The sequence below is a fragment of the Halichoeres trimaculatus genome, unplaced genomic scaffold (assembly GCF_033239565.1).
Source record: "Halichoeres trimaculatus isolate MK-OKI-2021-1 unplaced genomic scaffold, fHalTri1.1 fHalTri1_scaffold_2, whole genome shotgun sequence".
NCBI lineage: Eukaryota > Metazoa > Chordata > Actinopteri > Labriformes > Labridae > Halichoeres > Halichoeres trimaculatus.
Window position 1 is genome coordinate 38,324,788 of NW_027437180.1, and position 26,653 is coordinate 38,351,440.

General features: G+C 40.0%; 1 protein-coding gene across 1 annotated transcript; it reads right to left on the minus strand.

Moving 5' to 3' along the window:
- Positions 1-6,967: 6,967 nt before the first annotated feature.
- On the minus strand, positions 6,968-21,101 carry map1lc3c (microtubule-associated protein 1 light chain 3 gamma). The gene is made up of 4 exons (XM_074696535.1): positions 20,937-21,101; positions 20,803-20,858; positions 20,619-20,725; positions 6,968-7,230 (listed from the first exon to the last, which is right to left on the minus strand). The coding sequence occupies exons 1-4, from the start codon at positions 20,995-20,997 to the stop codon at positions 7,068-7,070; spliced, it is 387 nt and encodes a 128-aa protein (XP_074552636.1). The 5' UTR covers positions 20,998-21,101; the 3' UTR covers positions 6,968-7,067.
- Between the last annotated feature and the right edge of the window lie 5,552 nt (positions 21,102-26,653).

Below are 26,653 nucleotides of genomic sequence, written 5' to 3' on the forward strand. Positions count from 1 at the left end.
TTCATAGTTCCCTTTTGTAAGCCATAACATGCGCTAAAGTGCCCTTTAGGAGTAAAAACAAGCGCTTAAGTGCACCCTTGAATCAGAATGCATGCTATGGTGCCCTTTTGTAAGACGAAATGCACACTTAAGGAAGCTCTGAGAAGCTAAACGTGCTAAAGTGCCATTTTTTTAGCCAAAAAGCGTACCTAAGTTTTGTCTTGGAAGCGAAACATGTGCAAAAGTGTTTTTTTTTGTCATCCAAAATGCACGCTACAGCTCCCCGTTGTTAGCCAAATGTGTACAAAAGTGCCCTTTGGTTAGCCAAAATAAATGCTAAAGTTTCCTTTTTAAAAGCAGCACGCGTTCTATAGTGCCGTTTTGTTAGCTGTAACACACGCTTAGGGGGGCCCATTGAAAGCTAAACATGTGCTTAAGTGCCCCTTAGGAGTCAAAACAAGTGCTTAAGTGTCAAAATGCATGCTATGGTGCTCTTTTGTCAGTCAAAATACACGCTAAAGTTCCCCCCTTGGAAGCCAAACATATGCTAAAATGTTCTTTTTTAAGCCAAAATGCATGCTAGAGTTTCCTCTTGATAGCAGAATGTGTTCCTAAGTGCCCTTTTCTCAGGCCTCACATGTGCTTAATGTGTGGACTGTGAAACGTGTGGACTGTGAAACGTGTGGACTGTATTCCTGTCGAGTTGTGAGACCCTGTGCTGCTTTTTGATCTCACGCCCCAGCCCTTCAAAAAGTCTGTGACGCCCCTGGAGTCGAGCTCTTTTCTCCAAAGTTTTTTAATCTTCGTTCTCTAAAAAATCTATCTGAGCGAGAAGAGGAGTGTGTGTCTGGAGTCAGATTATAGCACAGTGTGTGTGTATTTCTGTGTGTGTGTTGTAATAAAGCTGACTGTGTTTACACTCAGCTCTACTCTGGGAGCTGCAGTTTTAACGCCTTGATGAGAACATGTAAAAATATGAAAATGAGACTTTTGGAGGTCACTGTTTTCCCTCAGAGACGCCTCTCTGAAGTGATGTCACACTTTGAATCACTCTCCCTCTCAGACAGAGAGGATGCTGGGATGGAAGGATGATGCCTGGACCCACAGTGCCCCCTGCAGGACGAGGGAGGAGCTGCGGCCTGGACTTTGTTATTCTTTAAACCATCTGAGTGGTGTTTCTATCAGAGTGTTGTCCGATTAGTGCTAGAGATGAAAACTTTACACCTCATCTCACTTCTTTATGCATTTAATTGAAACAGAAAACTTGTTTTTTTGAGTTCAATTTTTTTTTAAAAAAAGGAATATTCTGGGTGTTTTTGATGAGTCTTCTCCTCTTATCTTATGAAATGATTGATGAATCCCTCAGTTTGAGGACTCTGTATGTCCGTCTGTTTTGCAGCAGCGTCTGTGGTTTAAGATCTATCGTATCAGCGCCTCCTGAGGTCAGACAAGCTGAGATTTATTAAAGAAACAACCATACTGGGTACGAGGGTAAGAAAAAAATCTACTTTTTTAGAAATATCTGTCAACATGCAGCTTATGCTAACTGTAGCTGACGCAGCGTCTTATTTCCTCGACATATCTTTATTACAATGACGGCTAAAGGTTAGCTACGTTCGAGCATTTGTACTCTCTTGTTAGCTTGTCGCGACCAAGTAAAACTGAGAAAAAACAAAAACAGTTGCAGTTCTTCAAGTGTCCACAAGAGGCTGAGAAAGAAATGAAGCATCTACCATCTTTTTCCATGTTTTCTGGCCCCAAGAGGTTTTTTTTTTTTTTTTTTGGCCAAATTTACGCTTACATCACCACGTGAAGGACTTGTGAGGTTTTTCTGTCAGGACAGGTTTATTTTTTTGTTCTTGAAGCGTTGATATGAAACTAAAACTGAAAATCAGGAACAAAACAAAACCTGGAGCAGATTTATGATCCGACTGCAGCTTTAAATCTGCAGCTTTGTGGTTTCAAACACGCTGATGAAGAGGAGGAGGAGGAGGAGGAGGAGGAAGGCAGCGCAAGGAGGAAACTGGAGCCAAACAAGGACAGAGTCTGGTTTGTGGGAGGTGAGCGTGTCTGTCGGAGAGGTCATGAATATTTAACGCTCATTCCTGGCGGGCTGTGAAGGGAACACATGAACTTTTAATGAGCCGCAGGTTAAATGGGACGTTTTATGTCCGTAAATGGCTCATCGAGCCCGGCGTCAGCGCTCGCTGAATATCAATAAGGACAGAGTCACTTTACCTCCCTGGATGAACCGGGTCCCGGCGTCTCAGGGGTCGGCTGGTCCGTCTCAGGGGTCGGCTGGTCCGTCTCAGGGGTCGGCTGGTCCGTCTCAGGGGTCGGCTGGTCCGTCTCAGGGGTCGGCTGGTCCGACCAGGCTGCGTGGTGTTATTTACAGAGTGAGAGCAGAGGGCACATCCAGGTGTTTTCATGGACCCTGTGTGGACACAGCTGCAGCGTTACAATGCTCCTCACACGTCTTACAGCTCCACCAGAACACCACCCTCTGAGACTAACAGGTCCAAAAACTGCACTTCTCCCAAATGTCCACTAGAGGCAGCCTCCAAACGTGAGTCCATCTCCATGGAGACAGAAATAAAAAGGCTTTTATCACAGCCTGGTGCTGAAACAGTTTGAGCACCGACAGATCAGGTCTCCAGCGCTGGGTCCTGGTTTGAATTAAGACCAAAGCACCTGAAGGGAACAGATTCACCGTCCAGGGGTGTGCACAGGAGGGGGGCAGAGGGTGCCTTCACCCCTCGTTATGGCCCAGTTGTTGAAAAACACACGGTGAAGTGCCCTCTTAGGAGCTGAACATCCTCCAAAGTGTCCTCTTGGGAGGTAAATGCATGTTTAAGTGCCTCCTGGAGCCAAAATGTGGCCTAGAGCGCCATCTTACAAGCCAAAACAGCTGCTATGTGCCCCATCAAGTCAAAAACGCCCACCAAAGTGCCCTCTCAGAAACCAAAACATGCACTTAAGTGTTTCCTTAGGACCCAAAATGCACGCTAAAGTTCCCTTCTGGAAACTAAATGTTTGCCAGGGTGCACTCCTGGGAGCTAACAGATGTGCTAAAGTGTATTTTTGAGCCCAAACACACACTGAAGTGTCTTCTTGGGGGGGCAATATGTGCGCCAAAGAGCCCTGGAAAACATGTGGGACGTAGCGCCCTCTTCAGTGGTGAGAGCACACTGTATGTGCCATTTTTTCCTTTCACCCCTGCCCTTCAAAAAGTCGGTGCACGCAGCCGTTACTTCCGTAAATAAAGTGAAGAGAAAGAATAAACTTTCTGGTGTCCGGGGTTTCCTGGATTCCTCTCTCTGAACTCCAGAGGAGGAAAACTGATGAGTCAGACTAAAACAAAGTCATTTCCCAAACGAAGGGAATGAGAGTGAACCCAGACAGGAGTAATGCGTCTGTGTGAAGTTAAAACCATTAAAGCCGCTGACAACAGGCTTCATTAACGACAGTGATCGTCTCTCAGGAGGCCGGCGGTCACCGGGTGATTGCTGCTTGGCGTCAAACTGAACCTCTGACTCTAAAGTGAGAATCTCCTGAAACAACAACAGGAACTTCTGCTTTAACCAACCCGCTGAGACAAACCAGGTCATCTGAGCTGAACAACTAACCTGTATCTAACATATACCAACACAAATATGAAAATCAGCTGATTTATTGTACAGACAGGGTTTTGTGAGGTGCTCATTCAACCAGCAGATAACCTCCATATGAGGGAAAAACACACAGAGGAAGAAGACACTCACTGTGGGGCTGTTTCTAGCACAGAGACTGGACAAGGTGTTTTTGTTATTGATCGTACAGAAAACTGCAGGAAATACTTTCAAAGATCAACAGTAGAATATAAGATCAAAGGTAGAATTCAAAGATCAACGGCAAAATTCAAAGATAACAGATCAAAGATTAAAGATCAGAATTCAAAGATCAGAATTCAAAGAATAAAGGCAGAATTCAAAGATCAAAGGAAGAATTCTTAGATCAGAGGCAGAATTCAGAGATCAAAGGTAGAATTTAAAGACCAGAATTCAGGGATCAAAGGTAGAATTCTAAGATCAAAGATCAAACGAAGAATTATAAGATCAAAGGAAAAATTCAAAGATAAAAGATCAAAGATTAAAGATCAGAATTCAAAGATCAGAATTCAAAGATTAAAGGAAGAATTCGAAGATCAAAGGAAGAACTCAAAGATCAAAGGAAGAACTCGAAGATCAAAGGAAGAACTCGAAGATCAAAATTCAGAGATCAAAGGTAGAATTCAAAGATCAAAGGCAGAATTCAAAGATCAAATGAAGAACTCGAAGATCAAGAATTCAAAGATCAGAATTCAAAGATCAAAGGAAGAATTCAAAGATCAAAGGCAGAATTTAAAGATCAGAATTCAGAGATCAAAGGTAGAATTCTAAGATCAAAGATCAAATGTAGAATTCAAAGATCAAAGGCAAAATTCAAAGATCAAAGGCAAAATTCAAAGATAAAAGATCAGAGATTAAAGATCAGAATTCAAAGATCAGAATCCATAGATTTAAGGCAGAATTCAGAGATCAAAGGAAGAATTCAAAGATCAAAGGCAGAATTCAAAGATCAAAGGCAGAATTCTAAGATCAAAGGATGAACTCGAAGACCAAAATTCAGAGATCAAAGGTAGAATTCTGAGATCAAAGATCAGAATTCAAAGATCAAATGTAGAATTCAAAGATCAAAGGAAGAGCTTGAAGATCAAAATTCAAAGATCAATGGCAGAATTTAAATATCAAATGTAGAATTCAATGATCAAAGGCAGAATTTAACGATCAGAATTCAAAGATCAAAGGTAGAATTCAAAGGTCAAATTCAAAAGTTAAATTCAAAGATCAAAGGCAAAATTCAGAGATCAAAGATTAAATTCAAAGATCAAGGGTAGAATTTAAAGATCAAAGGCAGAATTAAAAGATCAGAGTTTAAATTCAAAGATCAAAGGCAAAATTCAGAGATAAAAGATTAAAATAAAAGATCAAAGGCAGAATTCAAAGATCAAAGGAAAAATTCAAAGATCATTGGTAGATTTTTTTTAGATCAAAGGCAGAATTTCTGGATCAAAGGTAGAATTCAAATATCAAAGGCGGAAATCAAAGATCAGAGGTAGAACTCAAAGATCAAAGGCAGAATTCAAAGATCAGAGAAAGTACCTTCATAAATTTGATATTTTACTTTCAGATCTAAAGCAGAAGTGCTTACTCAGAGTTTGGTCTTGGATCTATGAACTGCTCAAACAAATATAATTATGCTTTAAGTTCACTATTACAGAGTAAAACCTTTTCAGATCTCAGCCCTGGAGCTGGTCCTGCTCTCTTCCTGTATCTGGTCTCTCTCTAATCACTTTGGTTTATTCCATTACAGTTAATGAAGCACAAACGATGATCCAAACTCCTGCAGGAACAACTCAGAGCCCTAAACTGCTAATGATGTCTGTAATGAAACCCAGCCTCTCAGAAAACGCAGAGTTAATCACTGCAGGACTTTTCCTCCAGACCCGACCCCGTGGGACTCCAGGTACGGAGCGAGAGTGCCCCCCTGTGGACACAACGAGTGCTCCACATGCAGGAGAAGAGCTTTGAAATGCTTTCACAGTTAATCCAGGAGGGTCTGAGTGTTTGCTCTCTGAGCAGGTGAGGGACCGTTAATCCTTCAGATTATCACAAACATCAAGTTTTATAGTAGAAAACAAAAACCTGAAAGATGATTAAGAGAGAAAAGGTTGTAAATAGATCAGCTCTCAGCCAATCAGAGGTGAGTATATTCAGAGTAAAAACGTTTTTATCAGAGGACGCCGTGGGACGTGTCCGTTCAGTGGATCACTGCTGCCACCTACTGTCAGATCACTGCCACTGCTCACACCTCACCTGTGTCTGAAATCCTCCTGGAGCAGAAACTCAACCGGCTCAGCTTTGGACCACGTTCAGGGGGTTCAGGTCTGGGGACTAGGCTGGGTCCCGAATGGATCCTTAGAGTTGGGAAGGAAGCAGCTTTTCTTCCATGATGATCTCGTCCACACCTCAATACATCCTTCACACAGACCTGGATCTGCCCGAGTCCAGCCTCACTGAAGACCCCCCTCCTTCAGATCCTCACTGATCCGCCACCAAATCCCACAGTGGGTGTGACACTCTGTGGCTTGAAGGCCTCACGAGGTCTCGGTCTAACTGTTAGACCATCTGGTGGAGGGACAACTGAAAACTAGACTCAGAGAAGAAGACCTTCCTCCAGTTTTCTTTGGTCCAGTCCATGTGGTCCAGCTCGTGTGGTTTTTGTCAAACCTCAGCCTGGTTCTTCTTTGCTTCTTATGGTACTGGACTTTTTCCAGCCTCACAGGACTTGAGTCCTGCCGGCCTCTGGTTTCACTGATTAGTCCCTGCTCTCTGCTTGAAGGTGAGGTAATCAGTGAAATCAGCTGGTCCCTGATCTAGGAGTCCCACCCACCTCCAGGACCCCCGTTTCTGGCTTCTTGGAGCCCTGTCTCTGAGGCCCCAGGAAGCTGCTTCAGCTCCAACCACGATCCCTGACTCTGAGGTGGAGTCATACTGCAGCCAGCCACCAGGGGGGGCAGTCTGTGGAGACCCCAGTCCACAGTCTTCATGGTGACTTCTCCCAGAGCAGGACATGGATCTGAGGGGTGTGTGAGCAGCCCATACATAGGTCCCCGTCTAAAACCAATCGGGGTCCTTCCTGTTATATTTCAGACTCCTGAAACAACTACCTGAGCCTGTGAGGACCAAAAACAAGCGCCCTGGTGAGAGGACTTTGAGCCGGGTCATTTCCTCGGAGGATTATGTTGCAGCCGTTCCAGCCGGCTGATGAAATCCTCTGGAGCGGCTCCAAAACCTTTTTGCACCCCGTCATCTTTCCTCACACAGCAGCTCATTGAGAAACGGACTCTCCTCTGACTTTGACTTAAGATTTATTGGATCCACATACTTTCATTAAAATCCATCTCATACAATCAGCATATATAACAAATATTACAATATATACAGCTTATTTTCTATGTACAGCAGATAGAGTCTTTACCAGCAGATAAAATCTAAAACACTCAGCGGTTAGCATCCAAACACCTCCTGCGAGGCGTACGTCATGTACAGGAAGCCGTCCTCGTCCTGGTGGTCTTTGTAGACCTGGGCCATGGTCAGGGACATGCTGGCCAGCCCGCTGTTGTTAATGAGCAGGTAGAAGGCCTGGGTGGGCAGCAGGGCCATCCGGTTCCTGAGGGACACAGAGGAGGGGGGGGGGGTTAGAGACATGGAGCTGTCACCGTGTTACCATCGCTGCACGCCACACCACCAACACATGACACCTTGAAATCAGGCGCTCTCACGATTTCTGCTCCCGTTAGACCAGCAAAGCTACGTGTTAGCATGCTAACAGAGAGCAGAGCTACAGACATGCAAGTATGCAAACAGACAGCAGAGCCACAGACTTGTTAGAATGCTAACAGACAGCATACCCAGACATGTTAGCATGCTATCAGACAGCAGAGTGACAAAAACGTTAGCATGCTAATAGACAGTGGAGTCAAAGATGTGTAAGCATGCTAACAGACAGCAGAGCCACAGACATGTTAGCATGCTAACAGACAGCAGAGCCACAGACTTGTTAGTGCCTACAGACAGCAGAGTGACAAAAACGTTAGCATGCTAACAAACAGTGGAGTCAAAGATGTGTAAGCATGCTAACAGACAGCAGAGCCACAGACATGTTAGCATGCTAACAGACAGCAGAGCCACAGACATGTTAGCATGTTCACAGACAGCAGTGGCAGACACATTAGCATGCAAACAGACAGGAGAGCCACAGACTTGTTAGAATGCTAAAGGACAGCATACCCAGACATGTCAGCATGCTATCAGACAGCAGAGTGACAAAAACGTTAGCATGAAAAACAGACAGTGGAGCCAAAGATGTGTAAGCATGCAAACAGACAGCAGAGCTACAGAAATGTTAGCATGCTAACAGACAGCAGAGCCATAGACATGTAAGCATGCTAACACAGCAGAGCCACAGACAGGTTAGCATGTTAAAAGACAGCAGAGCCACAGACATGTTAGCATGCTAACAGACAGCAAAGCCACATATATGTTAGCATGCTAACAGACAGCAGAGCCACAGACTTGTTAGCATGCAAACAGACAGCAGAGTGACAAAAACGTTAGCATGCTAACAAACAGTGGAGTCAAAGATGTGTAAGCATGCTAACAGACAGCAGAGCCACAGACATGTTAGCATGCAAACAGACAGCAGAGTGACAAAAACGTTAGCATGCTAACAAACAGTGGAGTCAAAGACTTGTTAGCATGCTAACAGACAGCAAGCCACAGACATGTTAGCATGCTAACAGAGAGTGGTGCCACAGACATGTTAGCATGCTAACAGACAGCACTTCCTGTCTGTTCCACAGTGCTGCAGCTTTTAACTAAAATAATCCATCACATGTTGATGTTAGCAGGACAAAAGATTTACTGATGGCAAACTTTTTCAAGATGGCTGATGTTTCTATTGAATATTTATTAACACATCTGGAAACTTATCACTCCTGAAAAACGGCAACGCATAAAAAACTCATTTTTCTAGAAGGATGCTATTTACCATTTTAGTCTTTAGCCCATGTTTTCACCTTGAGCCTGTGTTTTAGCATTTAGCTGAAGTTTTAGCCTATACCCTTTAGCTCGTGCTTTATAAATCTCCTGTTCACACATCTTTTGCTCTTCTGTCCTTTTTTTCTGCTCTCTGCTAAACTTCATCAGATGGCGTGGTGTTGTCATGGAGACTCAGACTGAACGATCTGGTCCTGCTCGACCCGATCAGGAAGCTGATCATTTAGCAAAAACCTTTATTAGCGCTGATAATCTCATGTTAAAGTGTGAATGAGGATTGGGCATGTATCTAGAGGAGAGACTTTCTCAGGATCACTGAGAAACTCCTCACAGAGGCTTTAAATAAATAACTTAATTCAGTGTTTAAAGCTTTTCTTAGTATGAGATTAATGTACTAAATTTATTTCAAATATTAATTTTACTTCAAATGATAATTAAAAAAAAAAAAACTGTTAGATGTAGCGTCACTGTGTAATTGGAAGCATTTTGTTCATAGGGGGCGCCAAAACTGACGCAAACTGAGAGTTCCTTACACAAGCTTTAACGCAGGGAGAAAAAAACAAATTAAAAAACTAAAAACTTTGAATTTTGATGAAAGTAGAGCAGCTTTATTAACTCCTGTCCCACCTTTATTTTGTCCTCTTGTCTGGGTCTGTCAGCTAAATGAAGCTTTTCCTCTACTATGGAGTAGAAATGTTTTTTTGTGTGTGTGTTTTCCAGAGTTTGTGTAAAGATTGTAAAATCCAGATTTCTTCAGATCCTGCTCTGACCTGTAGGTGGAGCGTGCCTCTCTTCCTGTTATTGCTGACATCATTCGCCGTGTTTCAGACGAACCTCAGTCTCCACTCACTCCCTGTTCCACTCGGTACACACTCAGCACTCGGCCCCTCGGAGCCCGGCGCTCGGCACCTTGGCGCCCGGCGCTCGTTAAGTCTGTGAGGGTTTAGCTCAGACTTCAGGGTGGAGGTTGGGAACGGGGCCAGAATGTCTCCTTTCTTCTCTGCAAAGTCAGCTCTCATGAATTTTCCCGTCAGGAAATTACTCAAACTGAAAACCTCAGAGCGTGAGAGACGCCCTCGAATCAGGAAAACACTTTGAGACCAGAGCTCCTCAGTTTGGAGACGTCACGTTAACGGAAAGATGGTGGAGGAAAGAGCGTTCAGAAATCTTAGCGGTGAAGCAGCTCACCTCAGATATGTTTTATGGAATTAGAATTAAACCTCTGATACAGTGACCCAGAAAACCTCAACTCCACACAGCTCCACGGCGTTCCCAACTTCATAACAATATGACCCCAAAAATAAAACCAGAGAGGGCCAAACATCAGGAGGAAGATGAGCCGAGGCCAACAGGAACCAAAGAAGTCAGCGACTAAAAGCTAGACAGAGAGAAACCATCAATACGGCCCAGAGACAACCTGATCAGACGGATCAGACCAGTCCACATCCAGGAGATCAGAGCAGGATGGAATGAGTCCACTAGTTTAACCCTCAGAGGTCATCAGGGACATTTTGACCCTTCAGCTCATTGTTTGCTCAATTTTTGGAAGTGATTTTGGTTGTTACTCCACATAGGATGATAAACTGTGAGAAGATTTTAAAAAAAAAGAAATCAAAATTCAAATTTCAAAATTTTCTAAGGTCAGCGATACACTGGGGTCAAATTTACGACCCTTTGAGGACAACAGAGGATAAAAATGTCCTCTACCAAAAACTGCTGTGAAGACATTGATTATTTTTGCTTAAATCTTTCAATCAACTTCAGTCCTAATGGAATATAAAAAATATCTATTTTTTAAAATCATTTAACCCTTTAAATGCCTGTTTGATTACATGGTGTCACCATTTTGATTTGGAAAAAAAAAACACGAAATAAGTTTAATTTTTTTTTTCTTGCTAAAAATGTTTGACGGCAGCAGGATTTTTTTTTAGATCAGGTTTAAACAAAAAAAAAAAGATCAGTAATAAAACTGATTTTGATGCTTTTTATTTTTTTTTTCTGTGTCAGATTCTTCATTTCTGACCCTTTGACGTCAGGACAGATATGTCCCATTTAGTCTCATCATAAAAACAGTTTAAGCCCAGTCACTGCACATTTTGGAGAAAAAAAGTTCAATTTGTCATTTTTGCTGTTCACTATGAGAGGAGACAATTTTCCCATTTTTCATCTAAACACACACACTCACATTTCTTAATGGGAAAAACTACTTTAACAACACAAATGGGTGTTTAAAGGGTTAAAATAATCCAAATAATTTAATATTTGGTGTTGTTAAATTAGGGCTGAAGTTGACTGAAAGATTTGAGGCAAAAAGATAAATCGGTTGTGTTTTTACAGCAGTTTTTGGTAGAGGATATTTTTGACCTCAAATGTCCTTAAAGGTTGTAAATACGGAATCTGACACTGCAAAAAAAAAATAAAATAAAAATAAAAGAATGCATCAAAAAAATTTTTTTTACTCATTTTATGTTTAAGTTGATCTTAAAAAAACAAAACTCAAAATCTATTTTATGTAAAAAAAAAAAAATGTTTTTATCAATTAATAAAAACAGTTAAATAAAAACAGTGATATGTAACTAAATGGGCCTTTAAAGGGTCAAAACAATAAAACAAAGTTAAACTTTTGGTATTTTTGATGAGGACTGAAGTTGATCAGATTTGAGCAAAAAAAAAAAGTAGAAAAATATTAATCCGTGGTTTTTATATCAGCTTTTTGGTAGAGGACATTTTTGACCTCTGACGTCCTTAAAAGGTTGTAAATTAAAAATCTGACACTCCAAAAAAAATAAATAAATAATGCATCAAAATCAGTTTAATAAATAATTTTATGTTTGTTTAAGCTGATCTAAAAAAAAATATAAATATTTTTAATACTAAAAAAATTAACTCCTTTTTTATTATTGAATAAAAACAGTGTTTTTAATTAAATGGGCCTTTGAAAGGTTAAAACAATAAAAAAAAAGCTAAACTTTTATATTTTTGATTGGGACTGAAGTTGATCAGATTTGAGCAAAAAAATGAGAAAAAAATATTGATCTGTTCTTATATCAGTTTTTGGTAGGGGACATTTTTGACCCCTAGTGCCCTCGAAGGGTCATAAATTAAAGGAACACATGAGGGTCAAAGGCACATAAGAATATTGTAGAACCCTAAAGAGACACCAGAGACAACCTGATCACACACAAAACGTTTAAGATAAATCCACAGGAAGTAGTCCGTCACATTTCACCCTTTGACCCCTGCTGGATAACAACATCTGAGAAATCCAGACCGGACCTGAAAGCAGCACGAGGGTCACATAGAGTCTGACCGCTCTAAGGTAAAAGATCCTAAACCAGTTTGATGACGGCACACCTGGACCTGATATGGTCTGTGTCTCCTCTGATCGTCAGCTGGTCACATGACTGGAGATGGATTTAATGAAATCCCTCTCAGTTAAAGAAGTGTCGGCGCCTGCTTCACGGTCTGACAAACAGCCGCGCTCAGAGTCTGAAGCCAGCGAGCCGGGCTGGTTTGGTTCCAGTCCCGTCCTGATCCCTCGAACAGAGCTCGCTTTGTTTCTGATGACATAATTAACTTTAACTCAACCCTGAGATACGGCCAATCACGGAGCAGACATCTGACTCTGACTCAAAAACATCTTCATTCCTCCGTTTCTGCTGAGTAACCGTGACCGAGGGAGGAAAAAGAGGAAACTTCCAGAATGTTAGAGAAGTGAAAACAGAAAGAGACGACTTCAGGATGAGTCGGCGTTAAATACCTTCATCTACCTCGATGAAAAAATATTCACTCTGCAAAAACTGAAATCTTATCAAGTGTTTTTGTCTAACTTTGAGAAAAATTTGTCATGTTATACTTGAGTTGAGCCACATTCACCTGAACAGTCCAGAAAAATGTCTTGTTTTAAGTTATTTATAGACAAAAATGAGGTCTGAGCTGTTTGTAACTAGTAAAAAAACTCTGCCAGTGGAAGAAGAGAAATTTGCTTAAGACTGTAATAATTTCTTAATGCAAGTAACTTTTCTCTCGTCCCATTGGCAGATTATTTTGTTAACTTGTTACAGTAATTCAGACCTAATTTTCAGACCGTTAGTCCCAAAAAAACAAACCTTATCGGCAAGAAACAAACAGAAATTCAATTTTTTTAATGTTTGAAAGTTTTGAAATTTTAAAATTTTTGAAATTTGGGGACTTTTTTTTTTTACATTTTTTTTTGCAACTTTTTGAAATTATTTTTTATTTTTTCCCCAAATTAAAAACACCATTTTTTTTATTTATTTATTTTTGCAATTGTATAAAAAAAAAATAAAAAAAAAAAACTTAGACATCACATGTGCAATTTTATGATTTTTTTTTAAACAATCTAAATAAGTATTGATATTTTCTCAGCAGATTTTAACTCTGTAAAGATTTATTTTTTTTTTTTTTACTTTTTTGCCTTTAAGATTAGAAGTGAAGCTCACAGACTCCTGGTTGAGATGCTGCATTTTTTTTAAAGGGGCACCTTTTTTGTTGTTTTTTTACACATGTTAAAAAATCTGTCTTACATCTGGGCCCAGGCCCCGTGTCTTCTTCAATCCTAAATCCGGCCCTGATCAGCACAGATGTGGACTGGGAACTCCTCCTGTTTCTGTAGAGATTTGTCCTGTAATGTTTTCAGACCATGAGAATAAAAACCTGGGTCTTCAGGGACACAAACGGGAACTTTAACTGAATCCATTTCCCAGAAGTTGGAGCTTTATTTCTATTCATGTCATTTTCAAACCGAGAAAGAGTCAAAATGTTCCCTCTTAAAAAAAATTTCAGGCCTTTGATTAAACATGCACTATCAGTGATGGTACAATTTTGTCTTTAAATAATTTAAAATTAGATATTTTTCCAGACTGGTCAGGTGAATGTGGCTCAGATTGAGTCTAAAAAGATATTTTCTATAGAAAATAAGACAAAAACACTTAATAAGATTTATTTTTTTTCCAGTATAGATATAAAAAAAAAAATAAAGCTGCAGTTCCTTGAGCGCCCACTAGAGGCTACCTGTAGAAACACCAGAAACCACCTTTTCAGACAGCTGATGTTTACAGCAAAAATAAAAGGGTATAATTACTTCATGTTACAGTGCAGGGCCTCAATTAGCAAAGCATGCTAGGTACAAAGTTAGCCTAGCGGTAGCGCCCTATAGTGCTTTTCACCCACAGTAGATCATAACTATGCATTGAAACAGAACGGTAAAGCACCATCTGCAGTAAATAAACCTCATGGAGAGCTCGTTTAATGGAAAAGGCTCTTAAATCCATAACAATAAATGACCAGCAGGGGGAGACAGCACAAGTTCCCATAATTGTTACTGAGAAAGAAAGCTACACATCTGCCAAGAAACGGCACATTGCTGAATGTAGCACAGTTTTATCTGCGTCTCATCTGCAGGTGAGACAAAGGCCATGCCCACACGCAGGTATCAGGGTATCTGAGAAACCTTAAACCGCAGTTTCACTTCATTAAAAACTAAAACTGGGACAACATTCATTTCTCACAATTTGATTCTTTTACGGTTTTTGGGGTGCCTGTTCAATTTATAGTGTGATTCTCCGATAGTTGTGATTTTTGCTATTTTTAGTTTCCCTTTAACACCAGACAATGTGAAAAGTTAAAGATGATAATTATGTCTACAGACTGCAACTTGTACAGTTTCATTTATCAGACGCTTTTGTCCAAAGCGGTTAAAAGAGGTTAAAACTGTGCTGCGTTCAGCAATGTGCCGTTTCTGTGCAGATGTGTAGCCGTCTTTCTGTTGGAGAAAATTTCAAAACACGAAACTTCAACTAAAATCCTTTAAGAGTCTCAACCAACTGTTGACTAACTATTTAAAAAGTGTAGCATTTAATGACAGAGGTTGTTGACGTGTGCTTTGGATACGAGAGTATGGATATCTGCTACATGCGGACGAGGCCTAAATCCACCAAATATTTCAACATAATTCAACAAGAAAAACAAAAACACTTCTTGAAATGTGCCAGCAGCTGCTCCACAGCGAGAGTAAACCCAGACTAAAGGTTGATCCTGCGCTGTAGCGGTGCCAGCGCTCACAGCCAATAAAAGGTTTAAAGTTTCCTAATGTTCCCTCTGCACACTCGGCCCTTGTTGGCTAATCCTCCCAGGTCTAAACCACCTTCACTTGAGAAATAGTCAAAAAGAAATGATCCACGGATTAACCAGAGAGGGTGAAAAACAGTTTCTGGAATGATAATTTAATACTTCAAAACAACAGAATTCAACGCTGGATTCCTGAAATTAAGAAGCAGAATTGGGTCAGTTTTTAAAGTAAGGTATAAAATCTAAAACTTGTCCTGAAATCCAGAGATTGAACTGCAAAGCTGTTTGAAAAATTCAGAGCACTCCCTGAGGTTTCTGTGTCAGAGTTGGAGAAGCAGAAACAAAAACGTGATCGAATCTCGACTCAAAAGGAGCAAGTTGTTTTTGCTTTGTTTGTGTCTTTTCTTAAACATTTCCAGGAAATAGACCGACCCCAACATCTTTCTGATCACTCACTGACTGAACAGGATGAGTAACCAAGTCCTTTATCCACAAACAGCTGTTACAATCTCCTTCAAAGTCATCGAACTCCACTGGGAAAAAAAAACGGCGCTTTAACGGTCATTTTACGGTCATTTTACGGTCGTATAATATTCAGACGTGGGAGTTTTTGGTCTACCCCTGTGTCTGGTTTATGGGCTTTTTGTGTCGTTTGTGGCTTGAAACAGTCAATTCAGAGACAAATGACACAACAGAAACTGAGCAAGGCAGCAGTAAACCAGCAACTTCAGAGTTCTGCAATTACATGTTTAACACGATTCTTTACAGGACTATCAGACCCCACTGACAAAGGAGTTGTTGGTCTACCATCATCTCTATGTGAGTGTCTGTCATTGATCTGCACCATTAAAACCAAACTCCAGCAAAACAGACACTTTTTTGCAGATAATTATGGTTCTTCTTTAACAGAGTTTGGTAGTTTTGAAGCGAGTGATTTAGTTGCAAAGCTTCTTCCATGAAGCTCGCACCAAGGTCTCGTTCAGAAATTAGAAATCATCTGTGAGTTGCTTCTTTTTGCAACTTTGCCAAAGTTTAGTGTGGACAGCAACAATTCTAACTCAGCTTAAACAAACAGATCATTTGAAGTCTACTTTCAGATTCTGCCAGAACCAGAAACTGTTAAATTATTCCCAAAAGTCACTTTACAGCATCACAGAGCAGGAGTTGCTGATCTACGCCTGCCTCTAGTGGCAAGACTGAGCTCTGCGTGTTATCAGGGGTGTATTTAGTGGTTTGGGGGCCCAAGGCAAACCCAGTCAATGGGGCCCTCCATGTCCTTGTAACTCCTCTTCCTCAGAGCTAGACTGGCCTTCCCTGGGTCCACTGTCTCTTTCCTAGAATCAAGGCATGAGACAGTGCTAATCTTGTTCATGCTAACTTAACGCAACTAAATGCATTTCCTCAAGTTCTGTACTTTAGTTTGATTTAGAAAAAAGTGAATCCATCATTTAGTCCACTTTGTCCTGGATTTGAAATCTTTTATGGTCCATTGACAGCTTATTTGTCCCACAGTGGGGAATTTACAGAGTAACAGTAACAAACAAGAAAGTATGAAGTGAAAAACATTACAATAGGTAAATATTGAAACAAATAATTTAGTAAAGAAAAAATATGTAAATATCAAGCACAACATCAAACTGGAAAAAAATCTACTGAAAGAGGTGATATTTACAGTTACCATACTTTTTGGTACTATTATTTTAAAGTGAATGTATTTTTATTTGACCCCCTGTCCAGTGAGTTATGTTTCCAAAAAAGAGATTTATACAATAATGTTTATCACCAACTCAAAAAGTTTGATTTAGAGAAAATGATCCTGTTTCCTGGGCTAGATAAAGTCCTAAAAATCCTAAAAGTCTGATATGTTTATCTCAGATCTCAGAGCAACATTAATTTTATTTCCGACTTGGTTGGAAATAAGAAAAAAAATGGGGAAAAAAAGTGTTTTTACCACTTTCTTCCTGAATCAAATGTTCAGATGTGTTGTAACATGGAATAGCCCATTGAATAAGAAGGGAGGGGGAGGACCCAAACCATCATTAAAGATTAAACCTTTGACGTATTTTGAAGCATGTGAAGTAAGATTTAGAAAAAAGAAATGCTTTCAATTGAAGAGAACTTCATAAATCAGTTTTTAAGAGATGCTTTGGGGGGCCCTGGGAATCTTGGGGCCCCAGGCAACTGCCTGTGTTTGCCTCATTGTAGCTACGCCCCTGCGTGTTATATTACCTCTGAACTCAGCATGGACAGGATCACTCAGGAGGTTAAACCCAAAAAATAGATTTTGACTTCAAGTCATGATACAAAGGTCTCCTTTGGTATGGAAGCCCCTCAGGGCCAAAGAGATAAATTCATCCTGAAACACAAGAAGAGTCACTCTTTGTATCAGAAATAGACACGTTTCTTTTTTTAGAATTGGCTGATTTACCAAAAATACTCTGAGCCCATATCTTTGCTTCTGTTGTAGCTTCGATGACTAATTTAATCAGACACTTCCTGGACCTGAGAAGTCCCAGGCTCCAACTTTTATTGGGCAGAAAACAATTTTCAGACACCCCCTTGATCTGCTCAGGCGACTCAGAGCTGAACAAAATCTCATTATTCACTAGATAAACGTGACTTACAGAAGAAGCTGCACTGTTTCAATACGACGGTTTCAAGTTTTTGAAGGAAAAGAAAAGTTAAAAAGTCAGAGTTGAACTTTTTTTTTTTACTTGAAACCTGTTTTGTTGGATTTCTTTGTATTTGCATTGGACTTTGACACCAAATCCGTCTCTGTAGCTACAACAGAAGCAAAGATACAATTTTCCCCTCAGGCTCAGGGTGTTTCTAGCAAATCGGCCACTTTTTTAAAAACGCATCGGTTTCTGATACAAAACGTAATCTTTTCTTGTGTCTGAGGATAAATTCATTTATATGAACCTAAGGAGCTTCCATACCAAAGGGGACCCTATGCATCATGACTTAAAGTCAAAGGTCAGTAACCCTCCTTGCTAAACTAGCCGAGGTAAACCAACAACTCCTGAACTCAGAGGCAGAATTACCGTATTTCCCCTAAAAGGACACCGATGTCTCTAACGAGCGTGAGGCAGCTTTTAATTGAAGTTAAAACCACCCAGATTTATTAACAGCTGCTGGTTTTCTGCTGTTAGCTTGTTTATGTTGTTGCTTTGGCTCTGAACACTTACAAATTAAACAGACGAGCAACTCCTGTTTTCTGGAAAGTAGAACAGCAACTGACTCTTCCGTTCTTTCAGCAGAGGATGCTAGCTGGCTAACAGCTATGTCTCCATGGCTTTGCTAATGTTTAAAACTAAAATAAATAACTGATGACAAACTGTAGTTTTAACTCAGAACATGGGAGTTGTTGGTCTACTGAGAATAACTGCACAACAACACAACAAAACCAACATGTAAATACCAGGAGCAGGGTGGGGGGAGCTACTTGGGCTCCAGCTCGGAAGGTTTTCTGAAAAGCCCTAATCTGGATTTTACCCAAAAAATTGGGGAAGTAACGTGCAATACCGGAGTCCAACAGAGAGGGCAGCAGCTGTGTGAAACAGCCTGCATGGGAAGACGGAGGTTAACATGGATATTAGGAGGTTTTTGGACAAAAAGTACCACGATAACAATGGCAGCTGTGATTAAACCAGGTAACAATTCTGGTTTGTGAATCTTTTTGAAAAGTGTTCGACGTTACTCTGTGAAGTTACAGCCCAAAGGAGGTGAATGATGGAAAGATAATGTGACGACAGGTGGGAATAACCCAAACAGGCTTGGGTAATAATCAGAAAGAAAGATACCGTTGTCAGGTGTTGAGGTGCAGTTAATGAGTTGGTGTCATTTCACTTCACTAAAGCAAACTAATCAATAAGTGTAATCCAAGGTGGTCACATTTTAAAAGTTGAGACCAAGGGTCTTCAACCTGTGGCTCTGGAGCCTCATGCGGCCCTGTGACTCCTCTGCAGTGGCTCCTTGTAGCTTTAAAAAAATATTCATGAAATAAAGAATAGTTATTTTTCTTACAGAGGGTATTGATGATTAAAGACACTGACACTAAATAAAATCCTGTGTTAACATTTAGTTGAACTAAATCTTCATTCCATCTGTCAATAAAGCCTGCCACCGCTCTACTTCACCTCCTACAACATCAACAGCCCACCAACTTTCCATGCACCTGTGGCTAACCTCAAGTTTTACAGCCCTGGGAAGATAACTACATCTACAAAAACACTATACTGGAAGAAAATACTGATTTTAATTCTGTGTGGATGGATTCATTCAACTGACAACATGCCAGGTTAATATAAATGACTGATATGTGGGAAGATGTGAGTTTAACGATATCAATGTTTTTTTATCATTATTAACATTATTTTATTTTTTATTATTTTTATTTTTATTGTTTTTATTTATTGATTTCAAGTATTCTTTTAAAAATGTGTCTTATTTAAAATGTATCTAATTTATTTGATTTGATTTTTTTGCATGTTTTAAATTTTTGAAATTGAAACAAACATTTGGTAAATTTTTGCATTTCAATTTTAGAAGTTTGGCATATTTTGATATTTTAAAAAAGAATTTAAGAATTTTTGCAAATGTTAAAATTTTCAAAAAATATCGAATTTCTGCATTGTTTATTTTAATTATTTAAAATATAAATAAAAAAAACTAAATCTACAAAAAGACTAATCTGGAAGAAAATACAGATTTTAATTCTGTGTGGATGGATTCATTCAACTGACAACATGCAGGAATAATATACATGATTGATATGTGGTGGGACAAGAAAAAAACTTTTTTTTTTTTCAGTGTTTGAAAGTTTTGAAATTTCAAAATTGCTTAAAATTTTTGGTTAGATTTGATTTTAATTTTTTTTTTTTTAACTTTTTTAAATCTTTCCAAAAATTTTAAACATCAATTTAACTTTTTTTTTATTTTTGCAAATTTATTTTTTTCAATGTTTGAAAGTTTTTAAATTTCAAAATTGTTTAAAATTTGAGGTTATTTTTGATTTTTCAAAATATTTTTTCTATTTTTATTTTTTATTTTTATTATTTTTTTAATTTTTCCAAAATTTTAAACATCAACTGAAGTTTTTTTGTTTGTTTGTTTTTTTGCAATTAAAAAAAAAAAAACTTGAACATCACATTTACCATTTTATGATATTAAAAAAACTAAACAAGTGTATTAATATTTTTTTAGTAATTTTAACTCTGTATAGATTTTAGATTTTTTCCACTTTTTTGTCTTTATTGTGAAGATAAAGTAGATTTTGTGGCTCCTGAGAGACTTTAATCCTTGTATTTTTACACATGCTAAAAAATCTGTCACACATCTGGGCCCGGGCCCCGGGTCTTCTTCAATCTTAAATCCGGCCCTGATCAGCACAGATGTAGACTAGGAACTCCTCCTGTCCCTGTCGAGATTCGTCCAGTAATATTTTCAGACCCTGAGAATAAAAACCTGGGTCTTCAGGGACACAAACAGGAACTTTAACTGAACCCATTCCCAGAAGTTGGAGCTTTTTTTCTACTTGTGTCATTTTCAAACCCAGAAACAGTCGAAACGTTTCATCAGCTGAAAAACTGAGGCCTTTGACTGAACATGCACTTTCAGTGATCGTACTTTGACCGGGCACAGTTACCCCCTGAGGATTACCCCACAGCCTGGCCTGAATCAATCCTCTGTGTGATTGTTAAAGCCATTTTTCAATCAAGAATTCCTGCTCCTGGGTAAATCTGCTCTGCAGGCCGCAGTGTGAGCTGGGAAATGCTGCTCTGATGAGCTCTCTGAGCGTTTGGAGGAAGCGTTCACATGAAACTAACTTTTTCTGACTGTCAAACACTCTAAACATGAGGGCCTCTGGTCCTGGTTCAAACATGCAAATCCACATCCGGCTCGGTTTACCTGATGATGGTGACGAACTGAGTCATGGTGAGCTCATGGGGGACCAGGAACTTGGTTTTATCCAGCGGGGGCAGATACTTCTCCTTGTCGTAGCGCTCGATGATGACCTGCAGGACCCGGGACCAGGTGAGCGCACAGAAAACCAGCTGCAAAGACTCACATCACCGCTGTTCCGGGAACTTACCGGGATTTTGTTGGGGAACTTGGAGCGGATCCCCGCCACCTCCTGTTTCCGTGTAGCTGCAGAGAGAGAGAGGAGAGTCCGTTAGAGGGGTTAGGGTCTGGACCCGGTGGTCCTCCGTGGGTTGTCAGACATACCGAAGCTCTTCCTCTGTTTGAAGGCTTTGGTCTGCGGCTGGCTCTTGCTGAACGGAGGCATGCTGTGTGTGTGAGTGAGTGAGTGTGTGTGTGAGTGAGTGTGTGTGGAGGCAGCAGCAGCTCTGAGCTGGGTGAGACGGATCTGGACCCAGCAGCAGTTAAATAGAGGCGGCTGAGACGCATCAGCTGATTAGCACATGGCGCAGCGGCAGGAGGAGCAGCAGGAGGAGCAGGAGGAGGAGAAGGAGGAGCAGGAATCATGAGGAGCTGCAGAGTGGATCACAAACACACACCTCACACACACACACACACACACCATCACACACACTGATAAAGTATTCAGATGTTAAAAAGTGAATCTAACTTCCTGTCCTGAAAGTGAAACTCCTGTTGCATGTGGTCACCAGCAGGGGGCGCTGTTACAGCCTTCAGTCTAATACTGTATATGTGATTCTCTCAGTGTTGATGTTTCTGATCAGAGTCAGTTTGAGGAGTGGGTCTCAGGGTTCACCTGTCACATGGCTGATCAGCAGAGTCAGGGTGGGGGTCTGAGGGTGGGGGTCTCAGAGCTTATCTCAGTCTGTTCACAGCTGGGTCTCACCCTGATTAAATCACACATGTACAAACAGAGCAAAGATCCTGTTTGTCCCTGTATCAGTGGATAAAATGTCCTCATTCCAGACAAAACGCACTGAAAGTTTCTTCTTTGGAGCTAAAAAGCACTGAGTGCCCTCTGTGTAGATTACACACACTGTCATGTCCTCTGAAGAGCCATGCGCTCTCAAGAATGCGCTCTAATTTGTCACTTTGGGACCAAAATTCTAAAAAACCACCTAAAGTGTCCTCTTTGGAGCTAAGATGGCACTAAGTTGCCTATTTTGGAGCTTAAAGTGCTAAAGTGCCCTCTTTGTAGATAAAAGATGCGCTGAAGTGCACTCTTTGGAGCTGAAAAACACTAGTCAGGCACAAAGTTTCTTCTTTGGAGCTAAAATGCGCTCACCCTAACCCTCTACATGGCTACAACACACGCTACAGTGCCCTCTTCAGAGTGAAAACATGTTAAACTGTCCTCTTTGGAGCTTAATAACACACTAAGCAGTGGCGACTGCTCTAACAGCAAAGGGAAGCTCAGCTTCCTCTAAAATGTCCCTAAAAAAGTGGTGATATGTACTACTGTGTTCATTTTATTGACAAAATATGAGCCAGAATTTAGAGCTGAAACGATTCCTCGAATAATTCGAGGTACTTGATTACAAAAAATGATCGAGGAATGTTCTCCGCCTCGAGGAATCGTTTGATTTTAAAAAAGATCAAAGAGTGGTATTTCAAGTAGAGCTGACGCCATATCTAGAGAGTTTTCAGACCTCTCAAGCTACCTCTTTTTCAGAACAGCGACTAGCAACAAATCTAGCTTCTTTTCTGGAGTTTGGAGACTGATATGAAAGCATGTATTGATCTGCATCAGCTGCTTGTATCTCATATCTCATCAGATCGCATGGAACTTGGGATTTATCACCCAAAGTCACTTGATTTTACACTTGCTTGAAACAAATTTTCATTTGAAAAATAACTGCTCTTTAATTTAACAAAAATGTGTTTTATCCGATTACTCGATTAATCGATGAAATTTTCAGTAAAATACTTGAATACTAAAATATTGGATAGCTGCAGCCCTACCAGAATTCCTTCATCTTTAGTTCAGAATCAGCTCCTATCACAGGTAACTGGCTCCACCTCCTTCTCATTCATCCCCTCAGCGTCTCAACGCTTTAGTAGAATAGAATAGAATAGAATAGAATAGAATAGAATAGAATAGAATAGAATAGAATAGAATAGAATAGAATAGAAAAAACTTTGTTTATCCCCGAGGGGAAATTCAGGAGTCACATCAGCAATCAAGAAAACAAAAGTAAGAAAGTGTATAGAAAGTGCAAAAAGGTCCATAAGAAAACAGATGACGACAGCTCCAACTCTCCAGCCCAGCCAGCCTCCACCTCCACAGGGTCCAGGACTGAGCCTCCCCAGCAGTCTGTTCAGTCTCTGTCTCCTGGATCCTGTCTGCTCACAGCAGGCGAAGCTCCTCCAATGTCAGCTCCGTCAGCCATGTCCGTGAACAGCACGATGCCGCTGGGTAGCTCGTCTATCCTACCGGAGATAGATCCCACGTTCCCAACAACGATGGATGGAAGGACAGGTCCACGTCGTCACCTCCCAGCTCACACCTAAGATCCAGCACGTCGTCCTCACCTCGTCTTCCTCACCTTGAGGGAAATCATCTGGCCTTACACTAGTTAGCATTGACATGCTACAGGCTAACAGCTGATTTCACATGTAAACAATGCAGCCATGGTTACATGTAGGATCTCCAGACAAACACAGGAGAAAAGTTGTAAAAATATCACTGAAGACACAAAAAGTTTGGTGTCCGTGACCAACAATGAACCAAACAAAGTGATGATCCACTCCAAATACAAATATTAAGAAAAAGAGACAAAAAAAATCACAAGAAATGGACAAAGAAGAGAGAGCTGCTGCAACAGGCAGCTACTTGTGCAGTGCCTAGCAAGGAAAAATAACAAAAACAAAACACAGTCGGACGCTGAGCGACTTCTGACTTCAGCGGGGAAGCGTAGAGTGGGTTGTTCCACTGTGGAAACTGGACGGTCATTGGATAAACTCTGGGCTTTGTCCCGCCCATCGGACGCTCAGCGTCCCTGGGGGTCTATGAGGCAGTGGGCTGGCCTGGATGCTGAGCTTCTGCATGATGATTGGATGATCTGTCTGAGGCTGAATCCCTTTTTGATTGACAGTGAAATGAGCCAGTCAGAGATCTTGAAGTACAACCCTCCACCAGAGCATCTTCTCAGTTTTACCGTCAGTTGTTCTGAACTGATCCAGAGGTTTTATCGATCCCCAGTGAATTTACTTTTCTTAAAACGACGAGCGTTGTGTTTAAAGATTCTCTCTCTTTTCACCAATAAGCAGCTACAGCTCCAGCTGTGGAGCTTCTCCCCCTGTCACTCACACTTACAGCCTGCAGGTGTAGAGAGGAGCTCCTGTTTAAAGCAGCTCAAGTCTTACACCCACAACACAATGGGTCAAGGCCGTTTAAGCAGTCTAGCTCTGCTGGCCATTGAGAGAACTCTGGTAAAATCCCTGGAAAAAACACCTGGTTAATACAACAGGGTTACAGATCATTTTATTGAGAAGGAACAGAGGGTAGAATTTACGTTTAAATAAACAAACAAATTTATGATGTTGGCCGGAAAAAAAATGAGCTTCCCCTCTTTGACTGACCAGCTGACACTACGGTGCCCTCTTAGTGCCAAAATGTGTGCTACAGATCCCTCTTTGGAGCCAAAACACGCTAAAGTGCCCTCTTTGGAGCTGAAAAGCGCACTAGAGTGCCCTTTAAAGAGCTGAAACATGCACTAAAGTGCCCTCTTGAGAGCCATGAGCACTCCAAACTGCCCTCATCGCTGGTTAAAATATGACAGACTGTCCTCTTTGGAGGCAAAATTGCACGATGTATGTGCCTTTTTTTTGTTGTTTTTTTGCCCCTGCCCTTCAATGAGTCAGTGCACACTGCTGAGCTGGATATAAACTCAGTCATCCTGAAGGAAACTAAGGGAGGCAGAGGGATGAACCCCGCACTCATTCGCTGCTTCCTTTCCTCTGCCTCTGATCAAAGTTTAGGGCTAAGTTATGATTGATGATGAGGATTTATTCCCTCAGTAACATCTCCCTGATGTCTTTATGTTCAATGTTTATAGTTTCAGGTTTTTTCAATACCGTATAATGTTCATCTAGTCAGCTATGGTTCACTTTAGAGTCACAGTCCCTTCTGCTTTAATGCCTTTATCTAAATCTACTGCTTAGATCTCATACAGTTATTGTCTGAGACATGTTTAATATTTAGACCTTATAAACCTCAAAGAAGTCTCATTCAGCTTAAAGAGTCAGCAAATAAAATCAGACAACTTCCTGTAATAACAGTAAAAAAAATCAGTTATACTTTTGTAGTATTTCAGTGATGTAACCCTTCTTCTTCTCTGATTGGATGATGTTATTGGAATTTTTCTCTACAACCAATGGCGTGTTAAGATTTACAGCAGTGGGCGGGGCTTAGCTGAAGTTGATGTCACCTTTCAGGTGTGTGAAGCTTTTAATGTTGGACTAAATGGCTGTGCCTTCAGAATAAAAGTTTGATCTTCTACTTTCAGGTTAAGCTGTATAAAATAAAAGTTATCCTCTTTGACGTTTTATTAGATATCATGCAAAATATTCTGCATTTTATCACTATCATATTTATTTTTCATTTTGCTCCTTGAAATATTTTTGTTTATATTATTATTTTCTTATTCATTCATTATTTATGAAGCGGTTAGAAACAAGTGTTTCTTATTTGTTTTTATTTTAATTATTTTTTAAATCCTTTTATTTCAGCTTAAGAGCTTTATAAGTTCAAGTCAAAATCAATCTCTGAGGACACCTGCCCAATCTTTACTAGAAAAAGTCATAATTAAGAACCCTTTCAAAAAGGTGCTATTTCTGACATATACACCTCCCTTATTGATAAGTCATTGGAATCATCAGAAGGCAAACTGAAAGCATGGAGTAAGGATTTCCAAGAGGACATAGCACTTGAGGAATGGGAAAAGGCTTGCAGTAACGCACAGACTCGCACAGCAAACACCCATTTTAAACTTCTTCAGTTTAAGTGGTTGATGAGAGTATATGTCACACCAGAAATGCTGAAAAAATTTAATATGGATGGATATGGATATTTGTCTTTTACAAGCCAAAAGTATAATAGCACCTAATTGGAAAAACAGTGAGAGGCCTAGCATTAAATGTTGGTTTCATGAAATGTTTGTGTTTCTTCCCTTGGAAAAAATCACTTACACACTGAAAGATAAACAAGATCTGTTTCACAGCATTTGGGAGCCTTTTATTCAATATCTTAGGGACAATGACTTGTCTAGTTTGCTTGAGGAGGATAGGGAGAAATGATATACATTGCTGATTTCTCTACAGAAGGAAATGTTCCTTTGACCATGTACTCTCGAAGTGTAAATATTTACAATATGGTTTAAATATTATACTTTTATTTTTTATATAAATTAATTTATATTTGTATTTGCTGTACTGATCTTTATTATTGTCATTTTTATTTCATTTTATTTATTATTATTTTATTTTATTTATTCATTTTTATTAAGTTAAGGATGGGTCAAAATGTTTTACAATGTAAATGTCAAAAACTCAATAAACACATTGTTTAAAATTTTATCTATTTATTTTTTTATTTATGTTTTTGTTTCTTACTATTTTATAATTCACAACACACTATATTTTGTTGAGTTATGTTATTTAAGTTTTATAAACATTTTCCAAGTTACTGTGTGAAGATCTTTACCTAATGTTTTGTTTCAAGTAAACTTTATTTGTTTCATTAAATGTTTGAGCAGTTGAGTTGAAGGCCTAAAAATCAAAATAAATTGATTACGTGGTCTTCAGAATAAATAGAATTGTTTTTGTTTTCTGACTTTATCGTAAAATAATTCAAGGGGATTATTCCTGGGATTACAAATAATCATGAACTCTGCTGCACTTGGTCGTGACCGTACGTTTTATTTTGAAGGAATGACCGGAAGTGCAGTTCCATGTTCCCGCCGTTAGCTCAACGGCCGTCTCATCCTCTGACAGCTGGTTCA